The sequence below is a fragment of the Sesamum indicum genome, linkage group LG10 (genome assembly GCF_000512975.1).
Source record: "Sesamum indicum cultivar Zhongzhi No. 13 linkage group LG10, S_indicum_v1.0, whole genome shotgun sequence".
Lineage (NCBI taxonomy): Eukaryota > Viridiplantae > Streptophyta > Magnoliopsida > Lamiales > Pedaliaceae > Sesamum > Sesamum indicum.
Window position 1 is genome coordinate 13,780,927 of NC_026154.1, and position 27,173 is coordinate 13,808,099.

General features: G+C 34.8%; 2 protein-coding genes across 2 annotated transcripts in view; one reads left to right on the forward strand and one right to left on the reverse strand.

The window, feature by feature from the left end:
• On the reverse strand, window positions 1-21,493 carry LOC105172483 (nuclear pore complex protein NUP160). Its single transcript, XM_011093930.2, has 27 exons — window positions 21,129-21,493; window positions 18,369-18,501; window positions 17,984-18,248; window positions 17,579-17,639; window positions 15,804-15,961; window positions 14,647-14,729; window positions 12,502-12,606; window positions 12,307-12,404; window positions 11,819-11,939; window positions 9,489-9,671; window positions 8,843-9,035; window positions 8,170-8,738; window positions 7,507-7,669; window positions 6,925-7,202; window positions 6,648-6,835; window positions 6,149-6,225; window positions 5,701-6,044; window positions 5,394-5,462; window positions 4,989-5,307; window positions 4,734-4,862; window positions 4,288-4,396; window positions 4,124-4,195; window positions 3,745-3,877; window positions 2,716-2,823; window positions 1,511-1,651; window positions 732-905; window positions 1-637 (listed from the first exon to the last, which is right to left on the reverse strand). The coding sequence occupies exons 1-27, from the start codon at window positions 21,332-21,334 to the stop codon at window positions 596-598; spliced, it is 4,521 nt and encodes a 1,506-aa protein (XP_011092232.1). The 5' UTR covers window positions 21,335-21,493; the 3' UTR covers window positions 1-595.
• LOC105172484 (endoglucanase 25-like) overlaps window positions 26,782-27,173 on the forward strand; it is a 3,942-nt gene continuing 3,550 nt past the window's right edge. Inside the window, exon 1 of the mRNA XM_011093931.2 lies at window positions 26,782-27,163. Within this exon, the coding sequence (XP_011092233.1) occupies window positions 26,937-27,163 (227 nt within the window). The 5' untranslated portion in view covers window positions 26,782-26,936. The remainder of the gene's footprint in view (window positions 27,164-27,173) is intronic.

The window sequence follows — 27,173 nt, forward strand, 5'->3', positions numbered from 1 at the left end:
GGGAAAACCAGTTGGTTAATGTATCTCAGGAAATCAATTGTATGCACATGGAGCAGTAGATTCGACATATTCAAAAAGATGATAATTGAGGACCTTACCTTTCGAGAAGCTCGAGTTCAGACAGACAGCTTCATTTGTCGGATACAGCAGTGATCTTCTATGTACACTTTTAAATGTTGAATATCAATTTGTGTGTTCTCACCATTAGAACTATTTTATAACATAAAGCATCCATCTAATGCTAATGGTTTTCCAGGCAGCATAGACTGCTACAGCATGGAAGTACGTACAACTTTACAGAGAACAGGAGCTGCCACAAAAAGAACTGAGAACAGATCTACGAGAGTTAAATGCCAAGACGAACAATCATTTCTCGACCAACTGTCTTTATGCCTGCATTCAACTATAAATAAGCAACAAAACAGGCTGGTTGAAAGGGACCTGAACCACGGTTTTGTTGATTCTTCTCCATCAACTATGTATCAGATGTAGATCAAGGCAACTGAATGTAGATGCAAGGGAGTTCCAAAAAATGGAAGCACCTAGAATAGCATAGGTCCCAAAGTACTACCCAGCACTAAAAACCAATCAAACACTAACTTGCAGAAGATTGAACATCGTCCGAGTCCACTTTCAGCTGTTTTTTTGACAAAGACAAAGCAAGAATGATAATTAGATTGACCCACGCATTTACATAAATATAGGAAGAAGTCAAAGATTAAGTGACATACAATATTGAGATGCTTCAATAAAACCCCATGCAATGACTTTTTCAGCTTATCACATTGATCAATCCTGTGCCCCAGTTTGATTGATTCCTGGAGCAGGCACCATAGGCGTTCAACTGAAGTATATGGAAACCAAACAGCAAATGACCTTTTACGACGGATAACATCAGCTGGCCGCTGCACATAATGTAAACCTCTTCAGTTCTTAGCAAAGATAATAGCTATGGGGAATCCATGCAAAAAAATATTCATAGCTTCTGGTGGTATTGCCAGAACCTCAAAGACATGCATAAAATTCATGGACAGTAGCACAATCATAGAAGACCAGAACTTCATCTCTTGTTGGATTTTGGAATTCCCACTAAAACATGAATGTGTTGTTTTGTGTTGATAAATGTATGGCATTCTGAAGACCAAGAATAGTGATAGGTTCACTTCTATAATGTAATGATGTTATTGACAATTCAAGGAGGACAAGTGTTGCACACCAATCCCCTCAGGAACCACAACCATGCATGAGAGCTTAAGCCACCAAACCCCTCAACTTAAAGAAAATACCAAATAAAGCGCAGGGAAGCAGATTTTAACCACTCCCCTCGAGGCCCCAACTGCTAAATCACATTTGAGAAAGTTGATTTAATTTCTAATGTATTATGAAATTAAGTTAATTATTGAAGAAAGCACCAGAACATACTTTAAAGGCGATTAATGAACTTCAGTGACATTCTAATTTGGATACCAACTTTTAAAATGCCCAGTAGGAAATATAGGGCACAACTTACAACTGATGCCAAGGTTTCCATGTACTCAGTCAACAAATTAACAGCCTCTGCATATCGACCGTAATCAACATACAACCGAAATAGGGATGCCGGGTTCGACTCATTTCCAGTCATTCCAAAACTATTTTCATTTCGACCAACCTGTAACAGTCAATGAAAAATTAGGAAAGAAACAAGCATACGCTTGGTTTAATACACAAATATAATAGAAGAATGGTTGAACAACATGTTTTCTAATTGCTGACCAACTCTTACAAGCAACCAGAGATCACCTAAAAGATTCATTTTACCCTCAGTTTTGAGTGGATTTCAATATCAAAATACTGAAATAGTAAAGGAAAAGAAAAACTGGTTTATTACAGCTGACTACATTATAGTACAATTTGCATTGAATCATACAACCAATTAAAACTAAGAGACGGATCTTTAGTTAACTAACAGAATAGATAAATATTGGGTGATAAAAGAAACATAACTAATTAAGGATACTGGATGCAGTAATGTGGAATGTCGTACTCTTGTTAGTGAACAACACTTTCTAAGATTTGAAGCTGCAGCAATCTATTTATGAGGTCAGTTGGTAACTGAATTAAGGACCTACTTACACTCCAGACAATCTCACATGCACATGTCAGGCAGGATAAATAATGTCTCAAAACACTACCAAGACCCTGACATAACCAACTGATAATTAACTAGCAGCTGTGGACCTACAACAACCAACAATTCGGCCGAGTATGGTAATGATTAATTTTTGGCACCACACCGGCATATTAAGCAAACCACTTCATTGAATTCTAGATTTGAAATGTTTCTCTAAATATTTGTCTTATAATCTACTTGCACTCAGTGTCTTAACTTTATCACATAACGCTTATATCCAAATTCATAGCTACTTCACAGTTAAATGCTGATACAAGCTGATAAATCCACCAACACACACATACATCACCAAAAGATTTGGTTAAGTGGGGCATCAGTTTAAGTTTTACAGGAACCTGCCCCCTTTAACTGTCTTTGTTAATTAGCACATTTCAAAAGAAGGTTGCACAATTTTTATTTTCAAGGTTGGTTTAACAGATGTCAGCGTGATATGAAGGCATTAGGTTGCTAGATATGCTCTCACTATGGAAAGCATGGAACACAGTGTAGCATCACTAAATTATATTTATTCCAACTGCAGAAAGTATACATGCAAAATTTACCTTGAAATGTCGAACCAACCAAAGTGGTAGCTCAATTTGTGAATCAGCAGAAAGAAGAGTCTCGGCAACGATTAATGGTAATCTGGGATGGAAAGACCTGTATTTATCCTGCAATATGAGACCCAACTAAATTTTAGGATGGCATCGTAGACACAAACGAAACAGCTTTTGTGAGAAGCAAGTTACTTTAAATCTCAGATGCAGAAAGTCTGACCTCAAACTCATCTCAGTGCATGACTATGAGCCAAATGAATAAGTAATTACAACAAATTTGAAGAACGAAGGGAATGTAAAACAAGGAAACTCGAAAGAAACAAAAATAAGTAGAAGAAAAACAAATCATTCCCAATTAAATATTTTGTTAGACATCTTAATTTATTTGCCAACTTTACAGAATTTGAGAAAACTGTAAAGCACAAATACAAGATCAAACCTTCTTAACCACTGCAGCAAAACAAACCAAGTCACTTATAAATATCTCAGATCAACCTGGGTTTAGGAATATCTAGATTGCTCCAGAGAACCATTAAGTAGTGAAACCTTAAAACATCAGGAAAAATAAAATATTAATTCCACCAATGTGCCATAAGGTGAAACCTGAGAACTACAGTTTCCTTCTTTATAAGAAGTTCATGCCCTAAGGAACAGAACATAAGGCCCACACTTAGAAATTACCAATAAAATAAATAAAAATCCTTGAGTTTGCCAAAACACCAGAAAATGCACATATACAAGCAAAAAATGTTGAAATTAAGCTTAACTTCCCAACAAATGGAGCACAATCCAGTACAACAAGAGAGCAGATCAGACACATCAGAAAACCTAAATATATGTATATCTATAAAATATTGGAATTAGGAATAAATAAAGTATAACCTGATAGTGAAGACTAAAAGGATTTTGAATAACACATTCACACACACACACACTCTCTCTCTGTACTTGAAGGCATGCCAGAAAAACCTTACATGTTGTAGTCAAATATAGAACACACTATATCAAAGGAAGAGGGTACTAAGAAATACGAACAAGATAGAGTTCAAGTGTTTCCCAATGGCTACCGCCCGTCAATTGTTGAACTGTTCTAGCTGCATCAATTGAATCACGAACTACCTCATCTTGTGATGAAGTCAACAAAAGACCATGTGTTTTACGATCTTTCCTGACAAAAAGTGAGAAACTGCACTTTCAGTAGACTCAAATACGGAGCATGAAAACAATAGAAAAAGCTAATCTGTTATCATGAAGCTTTCGAGGGGATAATTCAAGAATAATCTGAAAAACTACTGAAGAGAAATTTAGAAGTTTGGTTCCTGGTCATGCAAATAAGAAATGAGCAAGAGTGGAACCTAATAGAGCCTATAAGAAGATGGCATAACAGTACACAAAAATACATTCATGTAGTTACCCATGCAATAAGGGGACTAGTCTGCTTGGGCAGCATTTCAGTGCCATCGCGATAAAGACTTTCTCCAGCTCCCTGAAAAATTTGTCAGATTGCACACAATAAGCACATCAAATACATTAAGGGATTTCAACAACTTATAGAGTTCCAGGAAGACAGATTTCAACCTTTTAAGACCTGAGCCATTCCAAAACTTGAGTATAACCGTAAAAGCCATATCATATGAATTTGATTCAACCAACAGATCAATAAGGTCAGCTGATGGTTTTTCATTTCCTGAAATAAAAGGTGTTATAATAGAAACTGAGAGACAAGGCTTGAGTCGGGGGAGGGAAGCCTGGGTATGTCTTTTTCTCTTAAAGTAGCCTAGAACTGTTGCAAATGATGCCACTATACTGAAATATATGAGAAGTGCGTCATTTTAAATGAAAAACACAAATCTCGATGCGTGACTAATGTTAACATTCTAGTCATATGGAGGTTTAAAAACACCAAATTCAAGTGAATCACAAAAAAGAATTTGATAAATAAGAAGTAACACCTAAATATTTACATTACAAAAGAAATCTTCTTCAAAATAATCAGGAATTAACCATTGCCTTCTTTTTCATACCGGTAAAGGTCCACTTGAGGTTTGCCAAAGAGAGCAAGTATTCTGCTGATGTTAAAACAAATTCCTTTTCAAGTTTCTCAACATCTAAATAAGATGGCAGCTTTTGAGGCAGAGCATCATGAGGAGGAGCTGAAGCATGACATGGAAAGACTTTGATCAGAGCGCAAACAATAGACAGGAGGACCACCAATAACAGACCGCAATAATCAAAGGAATTTAATAATTTTTTAACGACCACTGTAAAGGGTGATTTACATTGTTCTTGCTTGGTTATCCTCGCCTTTTTATTTGGATAGTTTTCTTTATCAGGAGGTGTTTCATCAACTGGGGCGTCAATCCACGCATACGCAGGATGAACAAGCTGCAGAGCATTAATGGCAGCAGCTAGACCATTCAGCCTCTCTTGCAGAGTTAAAGCCCTGACTTGATGATCTTTTACTGCTGCTTCAGCTCTCAAGCGGATAGAATACACGTATATGTAACTTGCAGCTCTACGCCAGTTATGTCTATGCATCTCAAATGCATAAAGTAATTTAAAAGGGTTTGGCTTGGTTGAAACATCAGAACGCTCTGCCTGCAGAGCAAATGTATTGATTACATATATAGTCGGATGTAATCTGAAAAAAGAATATTCCAATTCTCTGGGAAATCATATCAAACCTTCCAGGCAAGCTCACGCTCTACCTTCTCCACTAAACCAATCAGCGGTAACTGGCCATTACAAAGCATCTGTGAACAATAAAAGAAAAAAACACAGCAGTAATTAACTTTCAGACTGAAGACAAAGATCTAATCTAGGTCTAGATAAACTTAAAAAGGTAGAATTTAGTATTCATCAATTCGACTACTTTCTTCAACTCCCAATATAGGGAAGCTTCAATATGATAAAACAGAAATACTTGAGAAATAGGGTAATAGTCCACGAAGGAAAGAGAATGAGATAGAGAGATAAGAATATTCACAAAACCTTTACTGCACCACGCTCATAAAGTACTATGATGTAACGCCTCAAACAGATATTCTTGCTTTCCTCATCTGGATTTGAAATTATTGCACAATATGCATCATGGTAATTGTTAAGATCCAAAGTGAATTTAAAGACATTCGCCCAAAGTCTGCCCTTCACTGTAGTCACAGATTCTCCAAGATTCTCTCTGTAACTGCTATCTAGTGTGCCAAGAGCTTCATCAACTTGCTCAAGTGCAGCTAGAGCGAATTGGTAAGCAGCTTCACTCACATTATACTGTTCAAATAGCTGCATCACCCATTGATAGTATTGAAGTTTCCATGCTGCAGCTGACGAAGAACTGCCTGGGGAGAATGAGTAACTATATGAATCAAAGAAGCAATAGCAGATAAGCATAACTTTAGCAAGGGCAGAAGTACAATAAAATTGATTGACAGCTCAACGTAACTGAAATCAACTCGCAACCATCCCGCTTCACGTGGCAAACTTTGCAAAGCTTTAGAAGATCCTTCCATTGATGCAGCTCTGGACAACAAAATTACAGAAGATAAATAGAACTTCCAATATCTGGTGATAAAGTGGCTTATCTGCCACCGAAATTTAGTACCCAAAAGAAAGTTACGACAGATATCCATCTAAAGCATCTTTTGAATGAAACAGAAACAAACTAAATAAATAAAAGACATGCCAATGCAATAATGAACAACTAAATAAGAAACTAAACATAATCGGCGAACGTTGTAAGTGAATAAGCCCCAGAGATAGACAAGCACGGTTAGAAAGATACAATGGGCAAGTCCCACAAAAGGCAAACATGTGGAAAGGTAAGAGAAATGATGGAGATGAATCTACATCTGTTTCAATCATAAGTTGAACAACCTAACCTGTGCAATCGCTTTCAAGTATAGACAAACCTGAAATCAGGGCTCACAAAGATCTTTATGTACCTGAAAAAGCAGCGAAGTGCTTCACCAACTTTTCTGTCTTTAACTGGTCCATGCAATCCACGTTGTGTCTGAGCAACAAGACAACATCCAAGAAGATGGAAGAGTGCAGATAACTTGCCATCCACAGCCTGAAGGCTTTCAAAGATTCTCTCCTTCCGTGAATATGCATCAACCAGAGTAAGCAAATACTAGAATAAACAAGAGAGAGCTTGTCTCAGGACTTTTTTCCTAAACTGAACACATGGGTACAGTAATTAAGAAGTAGAACGGAAGAAACCTCTGTGGCATTGAACTGTCCATGTCTCAGTAAGACTAGCGCAAGATCAATTGAATTGCTGAAGAATACAGAAGATTCTTCTCCACTCCTTCCCCAAATTATCCAGCTGGTGAACTCCCGACTTAGACCAATTAAGCTGCTGGGATTCAGAAGTCGGCTAAAAGAGACGTTGCCCAGTTCACTGGAGGAACTTTGTATACTCAATAGTAGGATAAACGCCAAAGAAAAGTCACATTTCCCAAGCCTTCCAGTCCACAATCTTTTATGCTCATTGCTATCTGACAAGAATCAATAGGAAGCAGAAACTCAGGAAGTCAGTCTAGCTGTTCAGAAAAGTAAACTTAAGAACAGTGAGCAGAAACTCCAACTGTGTGAATATAGCCAGTTATACATCAAGATTCTAATCAGCAATTCTTTTGTATCAATAAGACCAAACATCAACCATGAAGTGTACTAACAGCTAATGAATAAGCCTAAAAGCAAGCAATTATATTAGCATCTGTCGATTAGTAAAAATTCACATGTATATGATCAGATTCACAATCAAAAGTGAACTCATAGAGAAAGTTCATCCACTCCTACCAATCTGTAAGGATGAAAGCTGATAACTAAAATCTTCAATTGCAGGAGATTCAGAAGGTGTGGTCCCAAAGAAATGGATAATATGCCATTCCGTAAGTGTCTCTTGAATTATCGGAATTAACTCGAGTTTAACTCTTGAAACATCATCATGTGACATGTTAATCTGCAAAAGAAAAAAATAAGTTGCTTACTTGCATAAAACTCCAACTCAAGTTTAAAAATAGGTTCAAGCGAACAGCTCAACTTCCAAAAACCTGAATGTCCAAAGAGAGAAAGGGAGGCAAGGTGAAGGGGGAGAATAGTTGGTCCCAGTCATAATAGGTTCACCCCAATTAAGATCCTAAGCTAGGAGCATTTAACAGGACAAAAAAGTTATGAGAATTATATGATCTTTTCAAGGTTTAACATTCAGGACATAAGTTCCAACAAAAGCTAGCTCTGCATGTGTTGATTCAATGCTCTGTTTGGTTCTCAGGACAGTGCGGGAAAAGAACAATAAATGAGGAGGAATATTTCCATTTTTTATATCTTAATAGACCAATTAGGCACGAAGAAGTGCAAAGCCACATATAAGATAATTTCTGAAAGACATGCCAAGAAATAAAAAGCAACATGAGTTTTCATCAATCCATTTCTGGATGTGCAACATAAATGTAGACTAACCTGCCCACTGATGCTAGTCATGTAGCTTAGCAGCATAAGAACATCCAACACAGACTCAAACATCACCTTGGCAATTTGGCAAGTGGATTGCACTATTGCAGAACTATTGGTGTGGAAAATTGCTTCAGCATCCATATCAAGTACAATTTTTTGAGGCACTAACACCTTTAAGTAGCTCTCAACCACATCCAAAACCTTGCCCCACGATTTAGCTTGATGGCACAATGCATGAAGCGACAAAAACATATTTGTAGAAAATTTTCTTAGGTTTCTGTGATTCGATAATTCTTTCTCCCAAGCAGTATCTGCTCCCAGTTCCGATATCTGTATAGCTGCAATCGAAGAACTATATCCAGTTTCTAGAATCTTTAGAAAACGAGGAACAACCTCCTCAGATGATACATGAGAACTAAGAAGTGACTCATAAAATATAGCTGATGAAGATTTGCCTAACTGCTGGCTCACATTTCGAATACATTGTAGTAACTCAAATAGAATCTTTCGATCAAGCTCGTCACCAGAATAATCCACTCCTCGGCTTATATACTTGTTTTCTTCCTCGAATGAACCTGGTAAAACATAAGTCCAGAAAATTATGCATTGTTAACAAATGAATAGATGAAATCAGTTAACTAAAAAGCTCATATGAATAATTTGACATGAAACAGGGTACCATAGATGATATGCTCTACATCCTCCAGCCCGCGGCAGAGAGAGATTATGTTTTTCCTGACTAAACCAACAGCACCTGTTAATGGATCCATGAGCAGACCACACGCTACATTGTACTTGCACCAATTATTTACATAACGAGAACAAAACGTTCTCCAACATTGAAGAATGGAAACCGGACTTCCACTTCCACCCTACAACAGAACACACATTTATCAACTCCCAGTTACTTCCAGAACACCCATCTCCTTGACAAAGAATAAGTAATAGAACGTTGATAACAGCAGCTGCAACTGTGGCAAGACAAAAATCAATAGGCAAAGCATAAAAATGAAATATGTCATGTAGTTCCAGTTTGACCAGGGGAATTACCACACTGGTATTTTCTACTGATAATGGCCGTTTGCAATATTTTTGTTCAACCTCAATTTCATAAAAGTCAACCACAATTTTTCAAGGATCATTCAAAATCAACTGAAGTGACAGCTATGCACATTACTTGACATGATGGAGATAGCATGTTACTTCAGAAATTTAAAGGAGTAGAAAAAATGTCAGAGAGCAGGCGACAGCAAGTACAAAGAAAAAGAACCTATTCCTCTTGAATAGTGCACTTCAAAATGTTAAAATGGTATCAAAAAAACTACCTGATCCTCAATAACTGACAAAATTTCCCTTTTCAGATCATCGACAGTGAAGGAACCAAAATCTGAATCAGTGAAGTGCTTGCCATAATCTCCAAACGTTTGCCTCAGGACAGCACTGCAGTGAACCCCAGGGGAAAGCAATGCACGCAGTAAAACAGAAGATACAAATGGCGTGATTTCCTCCTGCACAAACACGAATATTTTGTCAAAATTGCACAGAGATTCTACATGCAAAAGCACCAGATATAATCTACAACAGGTATGTTTATTGAACTAAACTCCCACATCCCACCATCCAATAATGTAATCCTGCTTATCAGTTCTACAATATCCCATCTCAGCAGAACTATGTAGCTTAGGGGTATTCTTCTATTTAGATGTTAATTTGATGGACCCATTTTAAACATACTCCAGAGCATATACTTTGGTTCAAGAAACTTTAACATAACTCATCATATATACTTACAGAATAGTCACTGTTCAATGGGAAAAAATCTCGAGGACTTTGCAATGAATGGCAGATGTTAGATATCAATGAAGGGTCTACATTCTATTTCATATTACAGAGAACCAGAAAACATTGTCAGAAGCACATGACAAATCCTCATGAAAGACAAGTAATTTCAAAACTCTACCCAATTACGGAGCCTAACCGTCTCTCCAGCACTCACCACGCTTCCAATGGGCAATGGCATCTAGATTCTAAACTAATAAAAAGTCAACGAATATATTTTCCACCAGAGTCTTATCTTATCAAAAGTTTTATTCTGCCCAACTCTCAAATGTATCATAGAATAGAAGCATTTAGTATACCACTCAACCATCTAAAGAAGTTGACCTGCACTATACTGCAAACTTGGAGAAATTACCTACGACGCATCATGTGAGACCCTAAAATTTACTTCGTTAGACAACATTTTCTAGAAATGCCTGATAGGACAATAAGCACACTAATGGTCCATAAGTAAACATCACGAGCATCAATTAGCATTTCATGAGGCTAAGTGCTGAGAGGATGCAAGACCACAGAGCAAATATAGAACTTTACAGACGAGAGAATCTTGAACCAAAGCTTAGTATTACCAGTTATACTTGGACACGTAGTTGGATAGCTCAGCTACATCAAATCAGTGCAGCCCCTTAGGTTTTTTTGTTAACGAATTGGCATTTTCTGCCCCTTATTCATTTCAAGCATTTATATTGCAAAGATATTGGGAGCTAATACCTTTTGCATTACTTTTCCTTGACTACATCATCTAACCTACAAGATCAAATCCAGAATCAATCCATGTATATTTATCTGAGAATTTACCTTTCTCATCCTCCCCATAGGCCTCCACTAAATCGATATATCCCTGTCAAGTGGATGCACTATTTGGTCTATTGCATAGGCATAGATAGAAGGTCCAGATTAATGAATAGCCTTAGATGCAAAAACTCAATTACTACCTCTGACCTTTGTGTTTGAGCTCCAGAACCCTCATACAAATATTTTGACATTTAAAGATATCCTAGTGATTCATTTATTTTGACCAAAAACAAAATCAGTTTAGTTTGTGGCAACAGTTTCTAGGAAACAATTGGAAGAAAAATCTAGTTTGAGCTTGCCAAAGTCCAACCTTCAACAAAAGTTTATGCGGTGAGATTTTGCAGAGAAGGACATGAGCCAAATGCCAGGATCTATCAGAAATAGTTAACATTTGACATATACTTCTAATTTACCAGGAATCCTGGTAAAATTCTTTCCTCTTATAAACATACCTTAATGTTCTCAACAACCAGATAGCTTCCAGTGATGATGAAGCAATGATTATAAGAGTACAAGAGTCATCATAGTCATATATCAGTCTAAATCCAGTTCAGGTTGACCTAATTAACGGTCCTTCAGTTAGAGATAGGTCATTTTTCATAAGCAGCTCATTATCATGGACAAGAAATAAACGTATGTCACCCAATTTATCCAAATATTTGTGAGTTTGCATATCCATAGCAAGAGTAGCTAAAAGGACGCCAACTAGTTCCCATACCATCCTCAACCTTTATCCATCAGTTAATCACATTAGTTCTTTCACCAATATAATGCCCAACTCTACAAGATAGGCTGATGTGCATGCAGCACAAGTAGGTTCAAAATATACAGGAATACATACATATTCATTAAGAACATTAAAAAAAGCAAACCCAAGGTTACAGGCTTTGAAATACAAAGTTTGTGTGACAGGTTGATTGGACAATCACTAGAATATGAATATGAATATTTGCATGGCATTGCAAAAATAATGATCTATAATGACAGAAATATGCCAACAAAGCTAAACTGATTACAGAACCTTTGAAGACGAAAATGCTGAATAGGCAAGCCAAAGAAGATCATCTGAAGAATGCTCAGAACTCTGAAATAGCAGGTCAGCAACAAGAGTTTCCTGCAAAGTATAGTATTGTGCTAATCCCCTAACACATAAAAGATAAGTGTTAGCAAAACTTAAAGCAGAGAACAGGTTGATCTAACTCTTCAAAACAAGTTCTCTGACAGCAGAAAGACAAACTTTAGAAGTACTACATATATTAGGTATAGTTCATACTATCCCAGACTAAAGGCAAGGAAATGCAGACGTGCAAGGCCCCCAACAGAAATGACCTTTAAGCATTACTAAACAAGGATCAAATGCATCAAAAAGATCCCTGAAGAAGAATATCAAATGAGAAGCATCTCAAATCAATTTGATTTCAGTAGAAAATATCAACAAAAAATATGCAGCTTCGTGCAGAAACCCAAAAACGGACAGCAGCAAAAAGTACAAGCATCTGTGTAACTTACTCCTTGACGTCGTTAGAAAACAAATCCTGCATTATGAGTCCCTCTTCCTTGAGAATCCACACTTTGTTCGAGGAAAGTTTAACATCAATAGGTTCACCCTTAAAAGAATTCAGGAAGCAAAAGTAACGCAATGATTGGGAATTGGTCGCTTACAAACAATAACTAGTATAAACATAAGGTAACTAATTTATTTACCTGTCCCAAAGAGATTTTCTTCAATGAAGGCTCCAGTGACAACGGTATCCTGTCTCCCACATTATAATGAAGTCCGTATAGAAAAATTGTTTCGGTGCTCACTTCCTTAACAGTATGGCAAAACAGAATGAGTGAGCAAGAATTGATTCGAAATCAAGTCAGAAATCTAATAAAGTCTAAAGTATCAGTTCAGCAACAAATGCATCACATTAAGTCTGCACTAAGAACAATTCCGTCACAGCATCAGAGAAGCAATAAATAGTTTTTTAAGTCATATTGTGTCTGTTTATGTAGCACAACTTTGACCATGAGACCTGTCAATACATTTTAAGCTCCTCCAACACCATATGCTTGCAAGAAATTTCTCCAGCCAATTCACTGCATCGCTAGTCGAGGTTAAACCCCCCGCCATGAATGTACTGATGTAAACATTGCAGGCCTTGTGTAGACTCTAGTAGTACATTACTACTTAAAAATATCTGAAGCTGTTAGTTGTCTTATATTATTCTTGAAAATGATGCATCCATGGTCCACTTAAGGGTTCAGTTACTTGTCTTGACGGGAGAACTCTTCAGGTCAACTCATACATCTGACATCTTTAGAATTTGGAATAGCATGTATTTTCTGCAAATTTTTATTAAACATTTACAAAGTTCTCTTTCTCTTGTTTGTTCCTCCTCTTCTTTCTATCTCTTGTTTTTCCCTTGTTTGCTTCTCTCTGCCCCCTTTCCTTCTCATTCTATTTCTTCTTTGTTAATGGCCAACAGCAAGTTGCAACTCTACTTACGCTGCACCAGGAAGGAAATTATAGCCACACAATGCAAACAACTGCTCTTATGGGTAATTGCTAGCAAAAACATGGAAACAACCTCATTCATGATTGCCACGATCCTCTCCCAATAATTGCCACAAAAGTAGTAATTTTTACACAAGCTACCAACGAGAAACTGTTTGGAGATTCTAATCAGAAGCAAGATAATCTGAATTTTATTCACAAAACTGTTTCTATGAGTCAATAATAAACACCAACTGGCTGTGGAAGTATTTGACAAACAACCGTAATCAAACCAGAAATCTAACTTATGAGTATTAGATACTCTTTTGAGACTGAAGCCAACCCATCCTAAAGATGTTATTCTGCAAATATGAAATGCCTTACTAGATATGAGTTAGAAGATACAATTAAGAACATTAAGGGTTTCATTAAATAATAAAATCACTAAAGCTTTTGTTTATCTTTTGTTGCTCAACTTAGACCAGTATTACCTAGTCAAGATTGAAGCTTTAGCCTCATCAACTTGGCCAAGTAGGAGTTAATAATTTCAGCTTTCAACTCCCAAGTTCTATTCATGTCCACCGATACTCCTTTAACAAGTAATAAAGCAGGATTCAACAAACTAATAGCCATGTGTGTCATAGGTACAACATAGATACAAATGAAATCCTAGATCACTTGATTCAGATTAAGGCATAAAGATAGAAATGCCTAAGAGAGCATTCTGCAAGTATTTTGTAACACAAAATAAAGATTAGTTTTATCCGATACAAGGAAAGCACTGAAAACACACTGCAAAGACTAAATTGAAAGCGCAACAGAAGTTTTTAAGACCATAGTTAAAGAGAAAAAAGAAAAGATGCGACCAGTCAGCAATTACATGGGGAAAGAATGACCGAATTTATGCCATCTAAGACAAACAACAATTCCACCTAATTTTACAGATTTGGAGCAAAAGAACATGCTCAGAGACAATACATGAAAGAGCCCCAGAATTGGGTGATACAATCGCGTAGTCATTATCCCATATCCTAAAGATATCAAGATTCCTACATATGGACAAGGATCACATCCACAAATGTAACAGTATTCTGGGCTAAAAAATACTTTGTTGACCTCTTTATTTATGGCTGATAGGGAACGTGTATATGATATCCTTTCCATAGGGTTTTGTTTCAAAATAATGGCAGAAATAGAATACCAAAGATCTTGCTTGAATGGAAGGGTAACCAGAAATTACATCAATTCCAACATGAAAAAACCAAACAAATAATCAGGATGGATAGAAAAAGGAAATTGGAATGAGAACGGGACTCTCAAAGATTAACTCTCAATCCAAAAGCAGGGCTGTTTCGTCAGTTGCCACATACCAAATTCTGTTTATGCAGCAAAGCCAAAGGAATTATGCCAGTATCATTATCAGCTTCTCCTACCCACAGCCTTACAAATGCACCTGAAAGCAATATGTGAATGAAAATCATATTAGTTATAAAGCCATTGCAAATTATCAAAAAAAAATTACAATGAAGTCAGTCATTAAAAGAATTAACATTGGACAAAAAGAAAAGTTAGATGAGATATGCTATCATTGGTTGAACTGGTGACTGACACTCCACAAGAGCAAGATAGATAAAAAAACAATAAGGATCAATCATACACCAAAAGTTACCTAAGAAGCTTATCTAGGCTAAACAATGAGAATCCAGTTACGACGAGGACCAAAACCAGCTTCACTAATCTTTTATTGTTTAAAAAAAATAATCACTGAACTACAGCTTAACTTTAAAAAATTGTAAATTTTTAGGTGACTCCATGTAGGTCATATGTGCATTCTGGAAGCGTTGATGTCTTACAAGTTTTTATTTACAAAAGAAAAGGAGAAGGTGTGGACTAAGTCCAAGCCTTCTCCTCCCGTTATTGTTTGGTGGTGTGTGCGTGATATTCTCTTTTAATTATGTATTTACATATATGTATCCAAATTATGTTTCTTAAGGTAATTCAAGGGAGCATAAATTTTTATACTTCAATATTCCCATTTAAATGAAGAAATGTAGATTTTGCCCTTGCTCGAGTTAATATAAAAAATTTATAGGACCTTCAATTTGTGTATTTTTCAAATTAAGAATTATATATTTTCTAACAATAATATGATATAGAGAAAGAGTTACACAAATAAACTTGAGAAAAAAAATTAAAAGACAAAAGGTTAAATATTTATGCAAGAGTAACTAATCAAGTCTTACACCAACTTATATTATGACAAATACCATACTTCAATAAACTATACATTACTTATTGCTGATTTGGTCAACCAGAACTTCGTCTCCAGTTAGTACTAATCCAGCAATTCACACAAGTATATGATTTTGTTAAATTGATATTTCTTGCAGGCTTAATAAATGAAATAAAATTTTGGTACATGCATAGTCATCATATTTTTGTATAAAAAATTGGAACATCAAAAAGCAAATCATAAAATCAATTCAATTATGGGATTAGTAAATAGTAAATTAGATAAGACACTTGCCTGTAAATGTCGGAACTGTCATTGCATGACTGAAAATTTTACCCCGGCTTGAAAGGTCCCATACTCGTAAAATGCCATCAGAATGAAGCACAAAAAGAAGCTTCCTCTGCTGCACTTCTGATATTACTAAATCCTGTACAGCGGCCAGCGCCGGATTCCTAGATGACAATTCATATATAAATATAATAGAAGTAGAATCACAAGAGAGAAAGTAGATGAATCACATTATTCAAACAGAAAAGGAGCATGTCTCTGGCTCCAGTTGGGAAGAATAGGAGAGACCAAGGTATGCTTGTAGAGACAATTTGTCACCAAGGAAACCGAAAGTCCTAAGCACTGGACATCATAGTAGTTAGTGGCGCACGGCGCACAATGGTGCCAAGGGCTCCTGGAGCCATGGCGCACGGCGCGGCGAGCGCCTTTTCAAAGGATGGCGCAAATATAAGAAATAATCTATATATTTATATAATTAGTATTATTTTTGACTAGATTAATGTATAAGGAGTTAAATAAGACATATAAAACAATGTATGCTCTTAGCTTTGATAATGTGAATGTGGAAGTCTATCGGTCTACAATAAATACCGACATAAACATACAATAAAATATTGTAATTAATCATCCCAAAAAGAAAACACTAACAGAACAACTAAAGCACTCAAAGATTAATAAAATCACATCAATTTCAATGATTCAATTGGCATAATTAGAGCTTTTACTGCTGTACACGCCAAAAATTTACACTTCAAGAATTTAGAAAAAAATTCATACCATAAATAAATAGTGAACAGCAGCGGCAGATTGCTATGGAAGAGAAGAAGAAGAGAAGAACTGAGAAGAAGATGCGATGGAAGAGGAAGAAGAGAGAACTGAATAAAGAAGAGTCAAGAATGAAAGTTACCCATGCATGCAAAGTACTTAATTTGCTGAAATTCCTTTTATATTTGGGGTTTATTTATTTTTTTTATTCATGGGCCTGGGCAGCCCAGCCAGAACCTAGGCTACCCAGGCCCTCTTCATTATGTGGCTCGCCTTTTACTACACTGCTGGACATTGAGATTGCTCATGGTAAACATGAGTCTCACTATCTCAAAGCGAGTCACATGCCCTTGAGTTACTCCAAGAACTAGGCTTACTTAGAAATAAACACTTTGACACTCTTATGGATTTCAATCCTACTTTCTAGAGTTACAAGTATTTGGAGGCCAAGATCGAGCATTGACAACTTGGCGGAAGTTGATTATCTTACTGTAATTAGACCTGATATTTTCTTCACAGGAGTTGTTAGTCAATTAATGGAAAACTTATGACCTATTCACTGGGAAACTGCTCAAAGGATCTCGAAATACGTCAAGTCTGCTCCAGGTAAAATTTGTCATTTAAGAAGCATGGCACATTAAAATAGAGGCTTGTTCAGATGCAAACCATGCTGGTCGTAAAGATGGTAGAAAATCTATTTTTGGAGTAGTGCACCACCTCAAAAGGAAACCCCGTTAATTGGCGTAGCAAGAAGTAGACAACAGTTAATAGATCCAACTGAAAAGGCTGAATGTACTGCTACATTTCCAATACCACTATTCAGGCACCTATCATGTTGCTCGTAATCCCTTTTCTCATGAAAAAGACTAAATATATTGAAATTGATGCTCACTTCATCCATGAAGCTGCAATAAGCTAGAAACTAAAACTTTGAAGGCTTTATTTAAAGCAACAATCAGAAATGTGATAAAGATTTGTAACCCTGAGTTCATTTACTTTAAAATTCAAAGAGATACCTTGACAATATGCCCCACAATCGACCAAAACCAGCATCATCTCGCAATTCAGACACAAACCCTAAATTACATCAGGGAAAGGAAAAGGATCAGAAATAGTGAAGGATGAAATCATAATTTGACAGAAAAAAGAGTTGATAGAAAAGTCCATAGGTTGAGCAACCACACAAACAGACTTTTTACAATTTAATGATCGCAAACTTTTAGCAACCAATCAAATCATACCTTCAAGAATTTGGTTATAATATAACAATCTGTGACACAATTCCATGCTATTAAATCAGTAATTTCATCTCACACAACTTTTATGAGTGAGTGAAATGGCCAAGAAATTTAACAACCAACCAAAGGAAGAATTAAAGATAAAAGTTCTAAGAGAGAAGAAAGCCAGAGCCTGTCCTAGACCTGAAGCACTAGGGTCAATGACGCCAAGCTGAAAACAAGCAATAGATCCGTCACTCCTTCCAATCAACAGATATCCTGCTGTCGCTGCAACTGTTGTTATTGCTCCATAGTAAGGTTGAGTTTGTGTGTTATACTCGAGAATCTCATTAGTCGGGACAAGAGAAGAAGTTCCATAGTCAAAATTATTCCTCAATCTGATGAGGTACGCGACCCCTGAGATTGTCAAAGTATAAAGCACCAAATGATTTCCAGAAGCAAAATTGCTCTGCATCCAAAAGAAAGCATTAGACATATTGGAAATTAGCACAGACTTTGAAGCTGGGCATCAAAAATTGAAGAAAAATGAATTAAGCAGCCAGCATAAAGTCATTGAAGATAAGCAGACCTCATCTTTGCAAATGAAAGCAAATGGGAAGAGAGCATCAGGAAATATGAGTCGCAGTCCAATCCTTGACATTTCTTTATGACCACGTAGTTCTAAGATCTCCAGCAAATTTGACTGAGTGACACTGGTTTTCCTGTGGCAAGAAAGTCACATGAGGTCATCAGCATGTAACTCAGAAGGAAACAGGACTGCAAAAATGTGGTGTAGAAATCACAGCAATCAAATGATGCTGCGCTGGTGATAAAGCCTCTGTAGTTATCCCCCAAACTGAGACCTAAAAAGAATCTCAGCAACAGGAGAGACTAGAGAGATGGCAATACCATCATTGATAGAAGTCCACAGGCAAGAAGAGGATAAGACAAATTAGCCCAGATATCCACCATCCTGCATCTTTACTGGATAATAATATACTTTCATTTTATTTATATAGGAAGGAGATCAAGGGACACATATAAATAGGAAGAATCCTCAGACTCCCATGCACCGTAAGAGAAAAAGAAAACTAAGAGTGGGAGAAATTCCCCACCTTTAGACAAGAAATCAAGCAAAAGTACTATTTTATAGAGAATTCTTTGATTGAGCAAATACTTTCTTACAGGATGTTATGGCTGAAAACCTCATTTATTAATATTTGCATCATAAAAGAAAATTTTAAGACATGCTGCAATTTGCATACCTTCTGGAGCTCACATAAAAAGAAACTTGGTAAAATTTTTGAGTCAAGATAAATGACAAAAATCTATTTGCAGTGCAATAATGATTCTGACACAAATGGAATTTGATGTATAAAATGTTACAAAAGAAAGAGCTGCAAGCCACAGAATGATATTGTTCTTAAGTTTGTAAACCAGATTTACCAAGCACTAGTAAGACTTGGTCATGATACTCTTAATCTGGCAGACCACATTCTTGAACAAGATTTACTTCCATCATATTTTCAGAAAAAGGTAGGATCCTGATTCCTTCAACTCAGAATTAGAGCACTTGGTATCTCGTTTAATAACCCCTTAATTTATCTCTCTGATCCTTGCAACTCTCTTTAAATTTTTTTTGGCTTAGAAAAGTTTATGCACAAAAAGGGAAATAGCCATCTTTACTGTTTTTATTTCCTTTTACATTGTTCCAAAAAGAGAAGTGACTAATATTAGGGCCTGAAACTAAATGCATATTGCGGACTATATGGCACAAAAGGAAATGGGGACAATGCCATTTAAAAAGCTTTTCAACTTCATCATGTCCAATAACTGTTATCATGTACATGAGCTTTACAAGATATCCAAAAGGGGATTGTTCAAGTAAGTTTGAGAGAATAATTGCATCAAACTAAATTACCTCAGTCTGGAAACTAGAGAGATCATTATACCCTATTGCTTTTCTTTCTTCCTTTTTTTCCCATTTTTTCTGGGTGCAACTTCCAGAAAAATCATGTTAGCATAAAAAACGTTCAAAACATGTTACAAGCACTTTTCTGCATGCCTTTGTGGAACAAAGTTAACGAGTGACATAACGACCAGGGCAAGCAGGGTAAACAATTTCAAACAATCAACCAATGTTTGCGCATGGGAAATCAACTAAGGAGATCATGTAACTAACGAAAATTACCGCCTACTCAGAGACGTGTAGCACAAATTCTGACAGATTCCTGGAGATAAATCATCATGGATATTATAGAGGGATAGTAAAATCGGAACTGGCACAGCTTACAAATGAAGAAACAATAACTAGTAAATGCTAGTGCATTCTAACAAGTGTAGCCATAAGGTTAAATTGAGGATCCACTTTGGTCATATGTGCATGTGTAACATTATGGATGATGAATGACATAGAGAATAACATTCCAGGGATATACTTCTGGTCGATGAGACTAAAAAAGATAATTATATCCATGCTGGAAGCATGACAAGACCATCTTAAATGATTGAATAAAATAGAACTAAGTACATGGTGCATAATTAATCGCTGAAAATCTACTTCCAGAATGATAGCAAACAATATGAGGTCATGATATACCTAGATAACAATATTTGCGTAATTCTTCATAATTAATCATTGTGGGATCAGGGTTGTCAAAGGTACAAAGATGGTTGAATGAAGTCAATGTGCCTTGGAATTTTTCGTTACAGGTCAGTTGAAGCCGGTTTGCCATATGACCTTTGTTATGACTTCGAAGCGAATGTTGTAAATAACAACTAACAAAGAGTCTGACTAGATGAGGTCCAAACATTAACTTATACTACAGCAAGAAGACGGGATAAATAAGTGTATATAAGTTAGTAAACTAATGCTGCACCAACTGAAGATAACTTGTGAAGTCATGGAACACCGGCTAAGGTCCACGCACATTCAGCTAGAGTAGCTTTATGCACCAGCTACCAAAAGTAATTAGACTGGAAATGAGTGGTAAACATAGACAGCCCGAAATCATGTGAAATGAAGTTGGGTAATCCAAAATCAAATAAAAATATAAAGGATTTTTGTATATAGATTTGGAGAAGACCCTCGATGGAACGAAATGAAATAACAAAAAAAGTGCATTCAGTTGTCATGAGAACGAAACAAGGCTTGCAATGGGGTCAAGTTATATCGTGTGCAAATGAGACAGTCGGTCAATTCATCGTATCTCGTCATCTCTGCAAGTCCATTAGCAACTCAAAATTCCACCCAAAAACGGAATAACATTGCTCGAGCAGAAAAAGTACTACATAAATTAGCCAGACAAGCCGCAGGCAAATACATAATAACATTAGGGGGTTTAATTACCAGATGAAATAAGAAGGGGGATTTCCAATGGCACAGCAAGACGCGAAGTCCTTGGCAAGTGGGTGGTTCGTAGAGTTGGCCGTAGAAGTTGAGGAAGAGGACGGGACGGACACTTGACGCCACTCAATGGAGTCGGTGCTGAGTAACGGCACCTCCATCCCCGCCATGCGCCACCCACCAGTGGTGTCCATTGCCGCCTCGGGCATGATGCTCCTGCCGATTGTGCGACCTCACGGGTGAAAACAGGCTGATGAAATCCCACCGAAGATCGAGAAAGATGGGGTGTGCGTAGAGAGGGAAAGGGGGCTGGGAGAAGTAGGGGTTTAGGGTGAATTTGGGAGGGAGAATTAGTGGGGTTTTCTTTCTTGAAAATTATTAAGGGCCTGTTTGGACGTAAGGTTTTTATTTGGAACCTTTTTCTGCTATAAGAATTAAGAACCTATATTATGAAATATTTTGGTATATTCAACAAAAAGATTAAGAACCTATATTAAAATATTTAGCTTTTTTTTTTTTTGCCCTTCATTTTATGAAAAAAAAAATTCTAAAAGCATTTTTAGAAAATTATTTAATTGGATTGAAATTTTGAATTTGATGGAACATTTAGAAACATTATTTTAAATATCTTCATATTAAAAAAAATTAAAATTCATCGATATTTTTAGATTATATTTAAATTAAACGATTTGAAATCATGAATTTCAAATTATTTAAATTTGTTTGGATTATTTTGAACTGATTAATTTTAAATTATTTTCAAATTTAATCATTTGAAATATTTTCTCAAAATATTTCCATCAAATCAAAATGCACCCTTACGGAAACAAGTTGAAGCATTTGAAATCCTCTATAATATGAAATTATCCAAACAAATCCAAATGATTTGTTATCATAAATTTGAAATTACCAGTCTCAAAATCATTAATCCAAACACGGAGTAAATAGTTAAGGGGGTGTTTACATACGTTTATTGTAAGCATTTATCAGCTTATTGTTGAAAATAGTGTTTTCTTTATAACTTTATTCTTTTTAAATGCTTAAATTAAATTGATTTAACCCTAAACGTCATATTTTTTAGCATTGGTGGGATAAAGTCCTAAAATATTAAGTCATGATTGTTCTGGTGATACATTAAGATGCGATTAGTTAGTAAATTATTTACTCGTTACAAATTATTTGCGACGATCTTCTGGAATATTTCAGTCCCTCGTTTACCATATAACGACGTTGTTGCTAGTTATCATGCCATCAGTCATGCCATATATGCTGTATATTTATCTGTTGCGTGTTTTAAAAGAAATAATCTAACATAATCTTAAAAATAAAAAGGAAAGTAAAATCAAATGACAAACAAACACAAATAATTAATAATAACCAATTGATTCATAGTTTTTTTTTTTGGTTATAAATTTTTCTTTTCACAATGTGTCTTGAAAATAAATTCATAATACGAAGTCAAACATTATCCTCGATCTTGCATTTTGTCTTTGCTCTAGCGTCATTAACTTTATTTTTTTACTATGTTCTAAAAGCTTTCCTTATACGTTCCATAACAATAATTTGAGCAAGATTCATCATAAGTGATCTTAAAAATATTCGTACATATGCTTTTTAAGAAAACAATAATGGATATGTTTGTGATCTAATCAAGACAAGGGCTTGTAGACGAGTTAGATCCGAATACGTGAATCCATATACTTCCACTGCTACAAATTTACGCAGTTCATATTTCTGTGTCAATCTGACTATTTTTTTCTTTTTTTATAAATTTTGTATATGCGGGATTATTTTATTATTTATTAATTATTTTCCAGCAATCCTTTCATCTTGACAATGATTTATTTTATCCCCAAATTTATTTGACTACAAATATAACAAAATTTAAATTATCCATAATATCAAGTGTGTTTTTGACTGTTTTAGTGTAATTTTATTTCTTGATTCTATTATAACAAAAGTATCGTGCTTTTTTTTTTCACACGTATATATTATTTTTATTTGTTTAGTTTCGTATACTTATCGAATGTACCCAACTGCTAATAGGGGAGAAAAAAAATTTCATATTTTCAAATTTCTTCATTAAGTACATATATATTTTCAAAAGTTATTTAATAATAATTAACTCCCTCGAGTTGCAATTTTATCATAACACTCACTTCCATTATCATTCCAAATTAAATTAAATGAACATATGGCCGTATAAAATACCCCAATACTACTGTATTTATGGTGAGACACATTTATATTTGTTATCTCATTTACTAGTCCAAATTTTTATTTATCATATCGAAATTGGGCTTACTTAAACATTTGAGGATTTTTGTCGGGAACCATCCCGATTAGCCTAACGTGTTTTTCACTTCTCAGGGACCATCATACATCTGGGATTATCAAATAGGATCGTGGAGCTTGATCTATAGGGAGCTCGAGTACTCGACCCTTATCGTACATTATCTAACTTATGATTTATTTGCATAAATCACTTATGTCTTTTGCGAAAATCATCCTTGACAATAAAAAAAAGCATATGTAGTTTGTATAATGATGTTGACGTTTCTCTTTTTGTGGATGCGTAATTTTCTAAAAATCAGGAATGATTTATGCAAATAATATTAACGTTTTTTCTTAATATATGTGTAATTATCTAAAAGACATAAATACTTTACACAATCTGAACAAAAAATTTAATTATAATAATCAATTATTTTCTTCCAGACACGCACACACTTGTTCACACACCGTGTCAAATAAATTTTGGACCCAATATATTAATTATGAAATATTGAATTTTCAATCATTGAGGCATCGCATAGGAGACAAGGATGTGTTATTTTGTTTCAAAAGTTTATGTGACAGATTTGTTAATTGTAAATTGTTTGGTAATAATTAAAATCAACCATACTCTTTTTGTACTAAAATTAAACAAAAAGAAACCTATCAAAAATACTTGTAATTGGATAAACTATCCGTGTCGTGTGGTGGATTGGTCACCCTCATCGACCAATTCTTTAATATTGTGTTTAAATTAATGGATTTTAAAAATAAAAAATTATAATCTTTAATAACAATAATTGAAATTATTTGAGTGGTTCAACGTTATAATTTTTTTAAATCTTTTATTATTTTTTTATCGTGTATTATATTTTATAGAATATTAATAAATTTTATTTTTTTAATATAGAATTGTTTGGAATAAATTTGAAAGGGATCGTTTACTTCAACATAGACGGGCTCTGAACACTTTTCACAAAATCAAATTTTTTTTTGTCTAAATATAGAAAAATTATTGTTCGAATCAAGTTTGATCGAACTAAACCAATCACATAGCAAGTGTATTACACTTGCTATATGATTGACACTTTTCTTAAATTGTACACTAATTATACGGCAAGTATATTGCATTTGTCATGTGATTGGTTCAAGTTCGATTGAACCGAATCTGGACTAAAATTTCTCTAGTAGATCGTTTTTTTAGTAATAATGGTAAATAAACTACAACAATTCAATCTGGAAAGTAATACTTCAATTCAACTAATGCTTATTGATTACTATTGATAACAGTAAATTACATCAACACCCCATGAGTTTTGACATAATTACAAATACATCCCTTTTAGATAAAAAAAAAAAAATTACATCTACCTTCATTGAGGTTTGTCTTGTCTTACATTTAACTCAATTAGTAGGGTTATGATGAATTTATACCATGTTATTTTCAAAATGCTCGCAAAAAAAAAAAAAAAAAAAAAATTGACTATGATTTGACCAACTTTTCAAATGCCTTTTCTGGGACCAAATTGTAATGTTTTAAAATATTAAGGGAGTTAAATGTCATGATCTCACATACTTTGTACTTAAATATGGTATTTTATTTATTTTTTGCTAAATTAGTTGATTTTATGAGTGTTTGCAAAAACTTCTACTTTTAAAGAAGTGATATTTGTTCAAAAAGTCAGAAGTTGTAGCACAACCAAAAGTGAGTAGTGTTTGAATTAGATATTGTTTGGAGAAAAATCACTTTGAAAATAAACTTAATTGATGAAAGATTGTTTTGTCCCTATGTGTTAAAAATATACTATCTTTTTGCTTATTATTTCATTTGTTGTTTGTCACTATTAATTATTTTGCCACAAAAAATCATAATTTTTTTCGATTATAAATATTTCATATTTATATTTTTAAAAATATTATAAAAATATACTTAATTTAATAATGCTCCCACTAATTAATATAATCATTGATTTATGCACAATGATAAAATTTGCATGATTGCAAAAAATAATTAATTTATTAACTAATCAAATAATAATATGTTTACGAAATAATACAACTAGATGATACAACACATGAAATATAAAAAAAAAAGAAACTTAAAATATTAAATATGTGAAAGTGTAAATTTAATTATTGTTAAAATTTAAGTTATTTGAAAACTCCAATATCAACTTTAAATATACAGTTTTAGAAATAAATTAGAAACAGTAAAGTTGAGTTAAGATTATTATAATAAGGATAAAATAGTAAAATATAAAGTTGGATTTATTTACATAAAAGCCAAAGCAGCTAGAAGCACCGCTCAAGGCGCTTATAGCTTTTGGCATAAAAATATTTTTTTTAGCCATTTCAAAAGCAGAAGCTGATATTCCTAATACTTTAAAAGTGCTTTTTTGGAGCCAGAAGCTGAAAAACGCTTTTCTAAAGTACGGACAAACACTCCCTTTGTACATTGAATATTGCGGGGATTATTTTATATATTAGGGTGAGTTATATCTACATTTCATGAGATTTAGTTTAATTACAAATACATTCTTATTAAATAAAAAATTACATTGACACTCATTGAGGTTTCTAAAACCTTACAATGCTTGCAAAAAAAAAAAGTGTGAAAATACAAAGACATCTTTCATTTATTTCGCAAAAAAAAAAAAAAAAAGAATTTGAAAAACTAGAAACTCCTTAAACAAAACTTCATTAGGGAGGTAAATATAATTTTCTATCTAACAATGATGTATTTATAATTATAGTACACTTTAGGGGGTGTGAATGTAATTCATCCTAATATATAAGATAATCGCCGTATATTTAATGGACAAATAACATAGCTAGTTTAGTAAAAAAAATAAAATATTATATTTAAGTACAAAATACGTGAGATTATAATATTTAATCCCCTTAATGATTTAAAACGCTACAATTTGATTCAAAGATCATTTTCGTCTTAAGATTTGGTCAAATCATAGTCAAATTTTTTTATCATGCGTATTTTGGAAATAACATATGATAAATTCAAGAGAACCCTAACGATGGAGTTAAATGTAAGACGGAACAAATCTCAATGAGGGTAAATGTAATTATTGATCTAACAGGAATGTATTTGTAATTATGTCAAACCTCATGAAGTATTGATGTAATTTACCTTATTGATAAATAAATTATAATAACTAATATAAAATAATACAAATATTCACATAAAATTAGACATAACCACACGTCCCGTGTGATTTAAGTCATAATTTTGAGCTTATTCGTGAAATTTCAACTTTTACATATAACCATTAGCTAAAACATTATTAATAAAACGCAGATTATTGTCGTCGCCAATAAATAAAACACACACCGACTATATATATATATATATGTATGTATGTATACATACATGCACTAAATACAGCAACATCACAGCCCACCAAATCCATTATTGCCAGTGTAGCTCCCCAGTCTCTATAAGTCCACCACACTTCCACACCCATTTCATCAAACTTCAATCTTTCGGTGCATGAGCTTACAGAACAAGAATCTTGGATCAAGATGAGTATGTATGGTAGAGATCCGTGGGGAGGGTCGCTGGAGATCGCGGCTGACTCCGCCACCGACGACGACAGGAGTAGGAACCTGCAGGACTACGACAGGGCGGCGCTGTCTCGGCCGCTGGACGAGACGCAGCAGAGCTGGCTGCTCGGCCCCGGGGAGCAGAAGAAGAAGAAGTATGTGGATCTGGGCTGCATTATTGTCAGCAGAAAGATCTTTGTCTGGACTGTGGGGGCT